The 14,484-nt window shown below is 20.5% G+C and overlaps 5 protein-coding genes across 5 annotated transcripts in view; 1 reads left to right on the top strand and 4 right to left on the bottom strand.

The window, feature by feature from the left end:
• Positions 1 to 1,649, bottom strand: part of PF3D7_1228400 (conserved Plasmodium protein, unknown function) — a gene marked incomplete at both ends in the record, with an annotated part of 4,206 nt that extends 2,557 nt beyond the window's left edge. Inside the window, one exon of the mRNA XM_001350645.1 lies at positions 1 to 1,649. This exon is cut by the window's left edge and continues 2,557 nt beyond it. Coding sequence (XP_001350681.1) covers positions 1 to 1,649 — 1,649 coding nt within the window.
• A 1,890-nt stretch (positions 1,650 to 3,539) lies between these two features.
• On the bottom strand, positions 3,540 to 6,890 carry PF3D7_1228300 (NIMA related kinase 1; the record flags this gene model as incomplete). Its single annotated transcript, XM_001350644.1, has 2 exons — positions 3,540 to 3,768; positions 3,946 to 6,890. The coding sequence occupies 2 exons, from the start codon at positions 6,888 to 6,890 to the stop codon at positions 3,540 to 3,542; spliced, it is 3,174 nt and encodes a 1,057-aa protein (XP_001350680.1).
• A 1,994-nt stretch (positions 6,891 to 8,884) lies between these two features.
• Positions 8,885 to 11,341, bottom strand: PF3D7_1228200 (conserved Plasmodium protein, unknown function; the record flags this gene model as incomplete). The annotated part of the gene is made up of 1 exon (XM_001350643.1): positions 8,885 to 11,341. The coding sequence occupies one exon, from the start codon at positions 11,339 to 11,341 to the stop codon at positions 8,885 to 8,887; it is 2,457 nt and encodes an 818-aa protein (XP_001350679.1).
• A 465-nt stretch (positions 11,342 to 11,806) lies between these two features.
• On the top strand, positions 11,807 to 13,418 carry PF3D7_1228100 (leucine-rich repeat protein; the record flags this gene model as incomplete). The annotated part of the gene is made up of 3 exons (XM_001350642.1): positions 11,807 to 12,079; positions 12,247 to 12,700; positions 12,802 to 13,418. 3 exons carry the CDS (start codon positions 11,807 to 11,809, stop codon positions 13,416 to 13,418), a joined length of 1,344 nt encoding a protein of 447 aa, XP_001350678.1.
• A 196-nt stretch (positions 13,419 to 13,614) lies between these two features.
• Positions 13,615 to 14,058, bottom strand: PF3D7_1228000 (conserved protein, unknown function; the record flags this gene model as incomplete). The annotated part of the gene is made up of 1 exon (XM_001350641.1): positions 13,615 to 14,058. The coding sequence occupies one exon, from the start codon at positions 14,056 to 14,058 to the stop codon at positions 13,615 to 13,617; it is 444 nt and encodes a 147-aa protein (XP_001350677.1).
• Between the last annotated feature and the right edge of the window lie 426 nt (positions 14,059 to 14,484).

The following is a 14,484-nucleotide window of genomic DNA, read 5'->3' as shown; positions in this document are numbered from 1 at the left end:
TCATCATCATCATAAACATTTTTCTTATTATCATCATCATCATAAACATTTTTCTTATTATCATCATCATCATAAACATTTTTCTTATTATCATCATCATCATAAACATTTTTCTTATTATCATCATCATCATAAACATTTTTCTTATTATCATCATCATCATAAACATTTTTCTTATTATCATCATCATCATAAACATTTTTCTTATTATCATCATCATCATAAACATTTTTCTTATTATCATCATACTTAACTTTTATAACACCTTCATTTCTTTTATATTTTTCCATAAAGTATAACTCAAAAAAAGCCTTAGCGTACATTTTTATTTCTACTGCATAAGAAGCAACTTCTCCATAATTCGTAGACACGTTTATATTTTCTTGTTCACTATGAATATCCATCTTCTTTGGTATTTGTATATTTTGTTCATAGTTGTTGTTTATGTTGTGGTGATCTGCATGTGCTTGTTTATCTTCTATATTATTTAATACTTGGTTATTATTTTTTTCATCCTTGCCATTATTAATAATATTTTTATCATTAATATTGTCACTTTTTTTCTTACAATCATATTTTATTGTTTTCATAGAATCTACATAATAAGAACAGTTAAAAAGACATGGATATTTATCATTCAGTTTTTGAAAATATTGTTCCTTTAAATTTTTGTTTACACATTTACATACAGGAGGATTATAAAAGAGAAAAACATTTTTGTCATTTTGTTTATAAATATCATATATATATTTAAATTGTTTTTCAAAACAAAGCATATCAGGAGACATATTAGATACGTTGCTTAAATCTGAATTGTTGGATAAGGGACTGAACGAATGAAGTTTTTCATCTTCTTCAGATAATACAGATGATGTCTCGTCACAATGATTATAATTACCAGGATAATTATTATTACTACGTTTGTGATTATTACTATGGTTATATTTATGTTCAACATTGTGTTGATGATTATTTTCAAGATTATGTTCATGTTCATGTTTATGTTCATGTTCATGTTCACTTTCACGTTCGTGTTCACGTTCATCTTTACATATATGATCACTTGTATTATCACGTTTTATATCATTCTTATATTTTATTTGTAATTGCTCTTCGCTCGATTTCTCTCTTTTAACCTGTACAACATTATTTATTTCTTTTTTATATATATCCACATTACAATTATTAATTGAATCATTAAAAGACTGTTTTTTAATCATAACATCCTGTTCATTTTTTATATCACAAGAATTTCCTTCTATCTTTATTTTGCTATATTTCTTTTTAGTATCATCATTTTCCACATTTTTTTCTTTATGAAGTCTCTTTTTCTCGTCACATTCAGATGATACATTTTTTCTTTTGCCACATATTTTCTTATTAATTATTATCTCTTCTTTACTTCTATTTTTACACTTATGTTTATCTCTCTCATCATCTTTTAACAACTTCTTTTTCTTTTTAAATATCTTTTTCATAAAATTGGTATGACCCAAGAAATAGTTAAATTTATTATTCAAATAATAATTCAATTGATCTACATTTTTTATTTTATTTTGCTTGTTTTTATTTTTTAAAAATCTTTTTTCATATATTAGTTTATCTAATATAATTTCTTGTCCTATGGGATAGTTACAAATGTCTTTCATATTTAGATAGATAAATAAATAAAAAATATAAATATAAATATAAATATATATATATATATATATATATTTCAAATATATTATATTATATATATTACATTAGGTGGAAATTACATTCATACGTTTCCCATTTTTTCGGCTTATATTTATTTATTTTTTTACTTATATATTTATATATTAACAATGTAACATATATTTTTCAAGATTCCTTAAGTTCTCAAAAAAAAAAAAATTATCTATACTATTATATATATATATATATATATATATATATATATATATTATGTAAATATTGTAAAACAGTCCTTTTTTATATGTTATTATTTTGTCATTCTAAGGGTTCATCTTCAATATATAATTCAAAATATATATATATTATATATATATAAGTATAATTATAACAAAACCTATATAATTATATATATATATATATATGGAGAGAGATAGATATTCTTCGTTTAATATTATATGTATTTATTTATTCATCCATCATTTATTATTATATTATAATGATGTTCTTTTTTTTTTTTTTTTTTTTTTCATTCAAAATTATATAATATTTTATTTAAAGGTTATAATGAAAAAAAAAAAAAAAAAATCAATCAAAAAATATAAAAACAAATAAAAAGTTATACATATATAATATTATATATATATATATATATTATTAATAATAGTATTACAATAAATTATATGCATAAATAATTATTCTATAAAAATATTAAATTTATTTTATATGTGTAGTAATATATTAAATTTTGTCATAATTTATAAATATATATATATATAATATATATATAATTTTTTTTTTAAGATAAATAAAATATAAATCTCTTAATTTTTTTAAGGTGGGAATAATAAAAAATATATACATATAACATATATTATTTGGTATTTATATAAATTCGCTCCAAATGAAAAAATTGTACATATTTTATCATATATATTATAATGATTAATATTTTTATTAACATTAAAAATTGTTCAAGGGTACTTAAACAAATTTTAAAATAGTAGAAATGTTTTAAGATACAAATATATATAAATTATTTCATTCTATACAAAATAAAAATAAAAAAATATATTATATATATATATATTATTTATTTATTTATTTATTTTATATCATCGCCATAATTTTATTGTAAAATAAAATGCTTATTTTGTATGATAATATATATAAATACATTTATTATATCATATCATATTATATTATATATTTAATAATAATGTACATTTGCTTATTTCAAAAAAAATAATAAATTGTATATATATATATATATAAAAGTAGAATAAAATAAACAAATGGACACTTGTACGTAAGTAAATAATTAAAAAGGTACCATGAAAATATAGATTGTATAAAATATAAAAAGTATTATATTTATTACCACATATATATATATATATATATATATATATATATGTATAATATATAATTTATGGAAGAAGGACAAAATGTCCAGCTAAAATTTAATAAGTAAAATTGTGACAGGAGATTACATATATATATATATATATATATATATATTATATGTTAATATATTCATGCCATATTTTATGTAATCATAGGACAGAAAAAAAAAAAAAAAAAAATATATATATATATATATGTATATATATATATATATATATATATATATTATTTATATATATATTTAAGAGGGTACAAAAATTTATGAGCATTCTTATTCCATCATGCAAGAAAAGGGACCTTAAAAAAAAAAAAAAAAAAAAGGAAGCCAAAGAATTTATAAAATTAATAAATAAAATACTAATAATAAAATCAAATGTGTACCCATCCATATTTCATTCCCAAATTGTTTTTTTATATATCATTGAATCTTTTTTTTTTTTGTTTGTCCCATATCACAATGTATCTTTATATTCTTTTCATCTGCAGGTATATAAACCCCTGTCATATATATCTGCATCCTTTTTATGTACCAAATTTTTTAAAGTATAAACATTTCTACTTCTTAAGGCATATCCCTTGTCCTCAACGATCTGTTCATTTTTCACGTTATACGAATTTTTGTTTTCTTCATCATTTATGCATGCGGACATGCTTCTATTGCGCCTGTTATATTCGCTACTCTTGTCCATAGCCTTTCCATTATCTCTACAAAATAAAATAAAATAATAATAAATGAAGGGTGGAAGAAAAAGGGATATACCATATCGAATGAAAGATAGAAGATAAAAAATAAAACATTCACATAAATATATTATATTATATTATATTATATTATATTATATAAATGAATTGTATTGGTGAAAACATTTACTATCCTCATACCTCTCATATTTCTGCATCGCCATATAGGTATAATTATTATTACTAATATTATTTTGATTGGAATAATTATTTTTTATATTACTCATATTATTCATATTATTCATATTACTCATGTTATTCATATTACTCATATTATTCATATTACTCATATTATTCATATTACTCATGTTATTCATATTACTCATGTTATTCATATTACTCATGTTATTCATATTATTATTATTGCTCGTGTGCTTCATCCTGTCATATATGCCTTTTTCCTTTTCAAGTAGCATTTTTCTTTTTTCCAATAAATATTCTCTATCCTTTTCTAGATTTTTAAAATTTCGACTTTCCTCCACATTATTTTGATTGTACATATTGTCATCACATAAATACACACTCGATTTCCTTCTGCTCACATTGTTTACATTAGGCATAGCACTCACACTTCTTCTGGAGCTATCATTAAAGTACATGTTAGATATTCTATTGCTTGTGCAACTATTATTATTATTTGTATGGTGATTATTATTCATATAATTACTATTACTATTATTACTATTATTATTATTATTACTATTATTATTATTATTATTGTTCATATTGTTCATATTGTTCATATTGTTCATATTTCCCATATTATTACTGTTCATCTTCTTCTTATTCACACTTTTGTTATCATCATAACCCTTTTCATACTTAGGACTTCTATAAGCAGAATCCATATTTTCATTATACACATCTTTAGAAGTATTCCTTATATTCCCTTGATACTTATTTTCATATTTATACTTTCCATTTTCTACTGAAGTATTACTATATTGACTTAACGTATTATGATTGTTGTAAGCACCGTGACAATTCACTACATTATAATTATTATTTATATGTGTACTGCTGTTACTATAACTTTGAGTGTTCTTATTAGAAATCGTATTTATAGATTTCTTTTTTAGTAAGCTATTTATTTCATCCTTATCCATATTATGTTCATCATAAGGATAATTCCCTTTCCTATTTCTACACATATAAGTTTTCATATTATTCACAGGATCATATGTTTCTTTCATTCTAGAAAATGATTTATAATTTCCTTGATTCTTTGATGAACTCCTCTCATTTTCCATAGAATCTCTCTTATTATTATTTGAAGCGCTACAACTAGTTGTTGGTGTTGTACAGTTGTCATTATGGTAATATTGCTCTCTTTCATATCTTGGTAATTTATCTCTTTCAAGTCTATCCATTCTTTCGAATCTTTCTTTGCCTAATCTGTCTAATCTTTCTTTGCCTAATCTGTCTAATCTTTCTTTTTCGAACCTATCTAACCGTTCCTTTTCTAGCCTTTCCAATCGTTCCTTTTCTAACCTATCCAATCGATCCTTTTCTAACCTATCCAATCGATCCTTTTCTAACCTATCCAATCGATCCTTTTCTAACCTATCCAATCGATCCTTTTCTAACCTATCCAATCGTTCCTTTTCTAACCTATCCAATCGTTCCTTTTCTAACCTATCCAACCGTTCCTTTTCCAACCTTTCTAATCTTTCCCTCTCTAATCTTTGCATGCGTTCCCTTTCTATCCTTTCCATTTTCCCCTTCTTTTCTCTCTCCACACGTTCTTTCTTTTCCCTCTCCAATCGCTTCTTTTCCAGTAATTTCATTTCAAAAGCCTTTCTCTGACTCCTCTCCCTTTCGTATATTTCCCTCTTCATCTTTTCCTTTTCATTGAAACGATCTGTTTCTATATGATACATTTTTGTTGGTCCGTCCGCGTGTACTCCTCCCACTCTACTATTATTTGTATATTTCCCATTGTTAATTAAATGAGAATTATTTGTACCATCAGGAGGGTGATATTTGACGTTATCTTTAGATATAGCAGTAATCACACTTTGTCTACTTAAACAACTTGAACTTCTCTCTCTTTCATTATTTCTTTTATTTATTAATACATCATTCGGATGAGCATAATTATGTTTGTTATCCATATTTGAAGTACAAGAATCTATATTAGTTAATTCTGTACCATGTTCTTTTTTAGATAAAATAGGTACGGAGACATTTTTAATGATTTGATATCCCAAACACTGTAAAGCACTAGGTCTTTCTTTAGCTGATAAATTTAATAGATTTTTAATAAGTAAATTTAATTCTTTTGATTTTCCTTTTATTGGTAATTCAGGTCCTCTCTTTAATTCGGAAATTAATTGTGCAAAATTATTTGCTTTATGAAAAGGAGTTTTTCCTGAACATAATTCATATATTATACAACCAAGAGCCCACATGTCACTTTTATCATCATAACTTTTTGTCTCGTGTAATAATAATTCAGGAGACCAATAGTATGGTGTGCCCACACAAGAATGAGCCATACTTTCTATACCTATATTTTTACTTAATCCAAAATCTCCAATTTTAGCTATAGGCCTACTATTTAAATTATTAGCTTGTGAACTTATTTTACCTATATGTCTTATACCTGTAGATAAAAATATATTTTGTGGTTTTAAATCACGATGTAATACTCTTTCACCATTAGGTCCATCTTTTAAATTATGACAATATGCTAAAGCATGTAATAATTGTCTAGTAATATCTATTATTGCATGTTCTTCTATTTTACCAAACATTTTATAACATTTTTGAATATTTCGAGATAAATCACCTGCATCACAAAATTCCATTAAAATATATAATTTCTGATTAGCTTTATTTAAAAATCTATCTATATATCGAACAATATTTTTATGTTTTAATTCTCTCATTACATTTACTTCTATAACTAATTGTGATTTCTCTCTTTCTTTTAAACCTCTATATGATATAGCTTTCCAACAAAAAAACTCTTGGGTTCGTTTATGTTTTACTAAAAATACTTCTCCAAATCTACCATTCCCAATTTTTTTTATAACTTCATATTCGTTTAAACGACTTTCTCCATCATCATATTTACTTGGCATTTTAACAAGTTTTTCTTTTTTTTCTATTAGTATTTTATTAATTATATATATATATATATATATATATACAAATATGTGATTATATATATTCTACAAAATATTATATTGTTTATATGCCATTATATAAGCATATATATTGAATAAATTGAAGCAAATAAATAAATAAATAAATATATATATATATATATATATTTATAAGACAAATATATACTTTAATTTTTTTTAAAAAGACAATTATATTAAATTAACTATACATTAATGTAAGATATATTAAATAAAACATCAATAAGATATATATGAGTTTAAGAATATATATATGTACATATTATATATATATATATATATTTATTTATTTATTTATTTTTATTTGACAAAATGAAAGTTACGAAACATTAAACACTTAAAAACTGTTAGGTAATAATATATATATATATAAATATATTCAATATATATGTAAACACAGATAAAAATAAAACAAATGCTACCATGAAATGGTATTTTCTAAAAATATGAAATAAGTTATTTAATTTTCCACATATACGAATAAAATAAAATCGTTTATATAATGTTTTATTTATTTATTTGTTTATTTTATTTTATTTTATTTTTTTGTCATATTCTTTGTTGTCACGTGGACATAGCTTTATTATATTATATTATATTATATTTCTTCTTATATGTTTTAAATTCCACATAAAAAAAATGAGGAACATTTATTAAAGAAAAGCTTAAAGAATATATCTAAGCTTAAATAATATAATAACACTCATAATATAATATAATATAATATAATATCCTTTTACGTCATTTTTTTTTTTTTTTTTTTTAATGTTTTCCCCTTATTCTTTATAATTTCAGAATATTATATATATATATATATATATATATATAATTACATTAATATTATATCCTTTATAATGTGTATAATATATATATATTATATGTGTTTTATATATATTCTAATGCGTATTGATATACATATTATATATATATATATATATATATATTTATGTATTCTTTCGTTTTATAATTACATTTAAAAATAAATAAATAATTTTACTATGAATTAAATGAAAATTTGCTCATTCTCTCACAAGTAAGATTATTAATTATAACTTCAATTAAAAAAAAAAAAAAAAAAAAAAAAAAAAAAAAAAAAATATATATATATATATTATATACATATATGTGTATATTTTTATATCTTATAGATTTTTTTAAAAATCTCGTCATTTATAATTTTATTTTAATTTACGATTTTTTTTTTTTTTTTCTTAATTTAAAAAAGATAATATATATATATATATATATATATATATATATATATATATATTATATTAGTTTATTCATTTTCATATTTTACTAGTTTGCTTATTGAAATATTATCGAGAAAGCATATTTTATTATACAAATATATTATATATATATAATATTTTATGTATTAATAGTTTTTATTATATTATTTTTTTTTTTTTTTATTGAATGTCTAATTTTGATGCACACTTTTGTGCAATTAAAAAAAAAAATGTATGTATGTTAAGGCAAAATGGTAAAAATGTTAAGGCAAAATGATAAAAATGTTAAGGTGAAATGATAAAAATGTTAAGGTAAAAAAAAAAAAAAATATATTAGCTGGAACAAACACATTTCCTCCATTCTCAATTTTTTGGATTTTTGAATAAAAATGATTCAAAAAAAGCATGATAATATATACATATATATATATAAAGTAATAATAATAATTTTTTGTTGAATGTTATTCTTTTGATTATATCAAAAATTAATACAAAGTTATGTTAAAAAATAAAGTATTAAAATTCAAATAGTGTTTATACATATAATAAAAAATGTACACACATAAGAAAATTTAATAATAACAAAACAATTATACACAAAAAATTATGCACATAGATAAATATAAATATAAATAAATAAATAAATATATATATATATATATATATATATATATATATATGTGTGTATGTATGAACATCCTATATGCATTTATAGTTTGTCCATGATAGCAACTCTTTTCTTTTTCTTTTGAAAATTTGTTTATTATATAGAAGGAGGATAAAATCATTCAACTTTTTTAAATGGCTTAAATATATTTTGTTATTATAATATATATGATTAAAAACGTTAATAGGTAAATTCTTTTCCGTGTTATGGAACCACAAGATATTCGAATCTATGTGAGAAGACAAGTATATGCATAATGACATCATTATAGCATTCATTTTTTTTTTATGTTCATTTTTTAATTTATCAGAAGTATTACACAATTTAGAGATCAATAAAATTATAAAATGGTTATCTACAAATCTCATCAAATACATATATTGAAGAGTATTTATATTTTGTTCTATGGAATTATTTTTTATACTATTCTCAATATTATTCAATAATTTTATATAAGCATTATTGAAAATATCTCCCTCTTTAGAAAGTTCAATTAATTTATTTTTTAATGTTTTTTCATAATAATTTTTCACATTATCATTTATCGTATCTTCGTAGTGGTCATCTGTATTATTACAATTCTTATTTTCTTTTCTAATTCTAATATTATCACTTTTTTTTTTAACCCTTCCTAGTTTAGGACACTGTCCTTTTTCATCACTTTGATTAATCTCTATGTAAACACTGGGAGTATTAAGAAAATCCATGTTATCATAAAAGTCCAAATTATCAAGATTATTATATTGTACATAGGATTGAATGGAATATGTATGTTTTAAGAAAGGTGAATTATAAAAATTTAAGGTATATATAGATTTGAAGAACATTAATTTGTAATGTACGTCTAAATTATATATAGCATCTAGAAATACATATTTTTTAATACTTTTTAGTACATTATTTTTATATATAATAAAATTTTCTATACTTGATTTTGTTTTATCAGTATTTTTGTAAAATTCATTAGACATCTCTTCTATGTTATTATAATGATTTTTAAACATTTGAATAATACCAAGGTGTCCATTCTGTTCAACTAAAATATTATCGTTTGTATTCTCGTTATATACCCCTGGCACCTTTATATCATCACATTTGTTATTTGAATAAGATAATAGCGTATTTATATTATCCATTTGATGTGTCATCACATTATTATTATTACTATTATTATTATTATTATTGTTATTATTATTATTATTATTATTATTATTATTATTATTTGCTGTAAAATTGTGCGATTTGGCTATGTTTTCTTTACAAGATGATGAAAAAAAAAATCGACTCGGCGAAATTGGATAAAATATATTTGACAAAACATAAAAAAAGAGACAAACTAATTTATTATTATTCAAATGATTATCTATATATATATAATTTTTAAAAGAGCCATCAATCAAATTAATATATCTTTTTTTTTTTTTTTCCCATTCTTTTTCATTAATCCTTTCAGGTGTATATGATTTTTTTATGTCTTTTTTTAAGTCAATTTTTTCAATAAATTTTTCTATTAAGGTAAATATATTTTTTTGAATATGTTCGAATGGATTCTTTATATTTGTTTTTATATCTTTTTCTATACTTTGATTATTTTCATATTTTTGTTTATTCAGATGATAACTTATATCTTGATTGTTGATACATTGTGATAAGACTAATAATAATTTAATCAAATGATTTTTATTTATGTAATCTATATTATGATGAATAAAAGAAGAATAATAATTATATATATGAAAATAGCTGTGTGTATTATTATTGTAATATTGTGTATATTTTTTTTTATTTATAAAAGAATAATTATTTTCTTCACTTTTCTGATACAAACGTGAATTATTTAGATCATCACCATAAAGATGATCACCATAACCATAAGGATTATCATCATAACCATATATATTATTATTAATATTATTATTATTGTTCTTTTTATTTAATTGTCCTTCCAAATTTTTTATTTTCATATGAGATAATATATGACCCACTTTTTTATTTTCTTCATTATCTAATATCTCGTGTGTTTTGTCCAAGTCACAGAAATTATTTTTTGATATAAAAAAATGATAGTTTTGAAATAAATAAAATGAATAGATCACATGAATTATATCGTTTACATTTACATTGTTAAAATATTTTTTTGAAAATATATAATTATTATAAAAATAGGAAAAAAAATTACATGATATATCTAGATAATATAAATCATTATATATAACAATATATAAAAATTCTACTAATTCATTGGAATCTAGATTGTGTTTTTCTTTTAATAAATCTTTTAATATTTTTTGATAAACTATACGATCACTTTTTATTTTCTTCTGTTCTATGCATTTTAATTTATATAAATTGTGTTTTATATTATTATCTAAAAATTGTAATTCCTCATAATTACTACTTATCTTTTCTTTATCTTTACATATATATGTTTGTACCCCTCTTTTTAAAAGGGACTTTCTCCTCAAATTTTTTTCTATGAGTCTTATCATTTATAAGGCAGCAAAACAAAAAAAAAAACAAAAAAAAAAAAAGAAAAGAAAAGAAAAAAAAAAAAAAAAATTGAAAAAAAAAAAAAAAAAAAAAAAAAATATATATATATATATATATATATATATAAAATAAAAGAATGAATTTGATTTTATAATCATCTTATAATATAATAAAATAAATAAATATTTTATATATATATATATATAATGCACAATATGGGTTCTATAAGCCTCTTATATGTGGCAATAGGCATGTGTTATTAATATAATATGAAGACATTTATATTAAAACGTATTTATAAAAAAAAATATATAGGTATATAATCGAATTATTTTCTAATTTTAAAAGAAAACACTAAATAAATAAATAAAAATATATATATATATATATATTAATATTACAAAGAACAAAAATGTATACATATTTATATATATAATATTTCTGTTCTTCTGTGTGTATATAAAATGAAGATAGATTTAGAATTGATTAAGAAAAAAAGCGAACATAATGAAGGTCTAATGGAAGACTTAGAAGAAATATCTCTTCATCAATTACAAATAAAAAAAATCGAATTTATTAATATACATTGTAAAAATTTAAAAATACTATTATTACAAAATAATTTAATTGAAAAAATTGAAAACTTAAATCAACTGAAAAAGTTAGAATATTTAAATCTAGCCATTAATAATATTACTGTCATTGAAAATTTGGAAAAATGTGAATCATTGAAAAAGGTATATTTTAAGTTATATATGTGTATATTACATTTGTTATTATATAAGTAGCATGAATATTTATCAATTACATAAATTAAATTCCATATATTATGATAATATATATATATATATATATTTATTTATTTTATTTTTTTTTTTTTTTTTGTTGGTTTGTTCCTTTTAAGCTCGATTTAACCCTAAATTTTATCGACCTTGATAAAATCGAAGAATCCATAAATAACTTAAAAAAAAACGAAAACTTAAAAGAATTTTATATCATGGGAAACCCATGCTCAAATTGGACATACCTAAAATATTATATTATCTTTCAGGTTGAACAATTAGAAGTTTTAGATGGTTGCGATATATTAATATCTGATCGAATTAAAGCTAAACAAAGTTTTGAACAAGTGTTAATATCACTAAAAAAAGAAAAACAAATTAACAAATCCAAAGAAAATGAAACAAATAATTTGTATTCCATTAATAATAGAAAACAAATTTATGAAGAAATAGAAAAAGAGGAACTTGAAGCAAACAAATGTAAAAATGAAAATAATGAAAAAAATAAAAAAAAAGATGAAAAAAAAGAATTATCTATTTATAATGAGGAAGGGGAAATAAGACAATGCAATGAAGGTTAAAAAAAAAATAAAAATATATATATATATATTTATATATATATATATATATTATATATATGTGTGAACTTAAATTTTATATATTTATTCACTTTTTAGGACATTACAAATTCATGTTTGACGAATATTCCAATAAAAAATATACCTTTCTAAAATTGTACTTACCAAAATATCTGTGCAATTCTTTAATTCAAATAGACCTAAATATATGTTATGTAAGATGTATAATTAAAAACAAACTTTTCCAAATAAAATTGAATGATCCTATTCTAACCGACTTGAGTAAAATATCCAGAAAAAAATACACAGGAGAATTATTTATTAAAATGAGAAAAAAAAGTTATCAAAAAAATAAAATTGTTACAAAGGAATACTCCAACGAAGAAAATATATATAGTTATGATAATCCTACTGACTTGCAACAACCCTTTTTATTATCATCTACAATGTGTACACCTGCTTCGTTCTCCTCTTCCTCTTCCTCTTCCTCTTCCTCCTCATCATCATCCTCATCCTCTTCTTTTTTTAATGACCATTATTCTTATATAGTAAAAAATAAAAATACGAACAAAAAAAAAAATATGTTAAAGTCCAATTTGTGCCTTCCACACACGAAGAATAGTCGCTTTTTTTTGGAAGAAAAGCGAATCAAATATTTTTCAAACTACCTTAATCAAATCCCAACTTTGGAAAAAATTTCTAAAAGGAGCATATAAAAAAAAAAAAAATAAATAAATAAATAAACATATATATATATATATATATATATATATATATTTTTTAAATGTGATATTAACGTAATAACCATATATAATAAAATAATTTAAAAAATAATATTACAAAAAAAAAAAAAAAAACATTACATGATCACATTATCATATTTCACAACATTTTAGTATGTGTGAATACGTCTTATTTTATCAATCTAAATTTAAGAGCTTCATGCTTTCTCAATATACAATTTTGTTTGTTTTCTTCAAATCCCTTTTCAGCTTCTTCAAATAACTTTAATATATGTGGTGATAGCTTTTCCAAGTGTAATATTTCATCATATGTAAATAGTTCCAATAATGTATGACATTTGGCTTTGGATATAACTAAGCAAGGTGTTGTAATATTATTATTTTTTATGATACATTTTGTTTCCTTCATGTTTTTTACAGTACTCAAAAAATTATTTCTTAATTTTCCATTACATATAAATATTAATTTATCACTATCATCAGATAACTTTATAATGTTACTTCTATCTTTAGGAGGATAGCTTATGGAAAGAATCTTTTTCCTTCCTCTTCTGTTTTTTATCCATGACCAACCAGCCTTTTTGGAAAAATTTCTTATAAAAATGTTAAACATTTTTAGGTATTCTCATAGAACATATTACATATAAATATATATATATAATATATATATATAATATATATATTTCTTATTTTTTTTTATATAATTTTGGAATTTTATAACTTTCTACTTTACATTCTATCAATATTGTAGCTATTTTAAAAAAAAAAAAAAAAAAAAAATTATTAATTTTACAAGGGTTAAAACTAGCCAAAACATACATATATATATATATATATATATATATATATATATAAATATATATATGTGTATATTTTATTTATTAACATTCAGGTAAAAATATACATATTTCATTATAATTCATTAAAAAAAAAAAATATATTTATGATCATACAGGTAAAAATATATTTCACTTATGACAAATATTTTAAAAAAGAAAAAAAAAAAAAAAAAAAAAAAATGGTTCGTATAAGTTTATGT

The sequence above is a fragment of the Plasmodium falciparum genome (assembly GCF_000002765.6).
Source record: "Plasmodium falciparum 3D7 genome assembly, chromosome: 12".
NCBI lineage: Eukaryota > Apicomplexa > Aconoidasida > Haemosporida > Plasmodiidae > Plasmodium > Plasmodium falciparum.
Note: the sequence above shows the minus strand (reverse complement) of the source record. Positions and strands in the feature narration are given on the sequence as shown.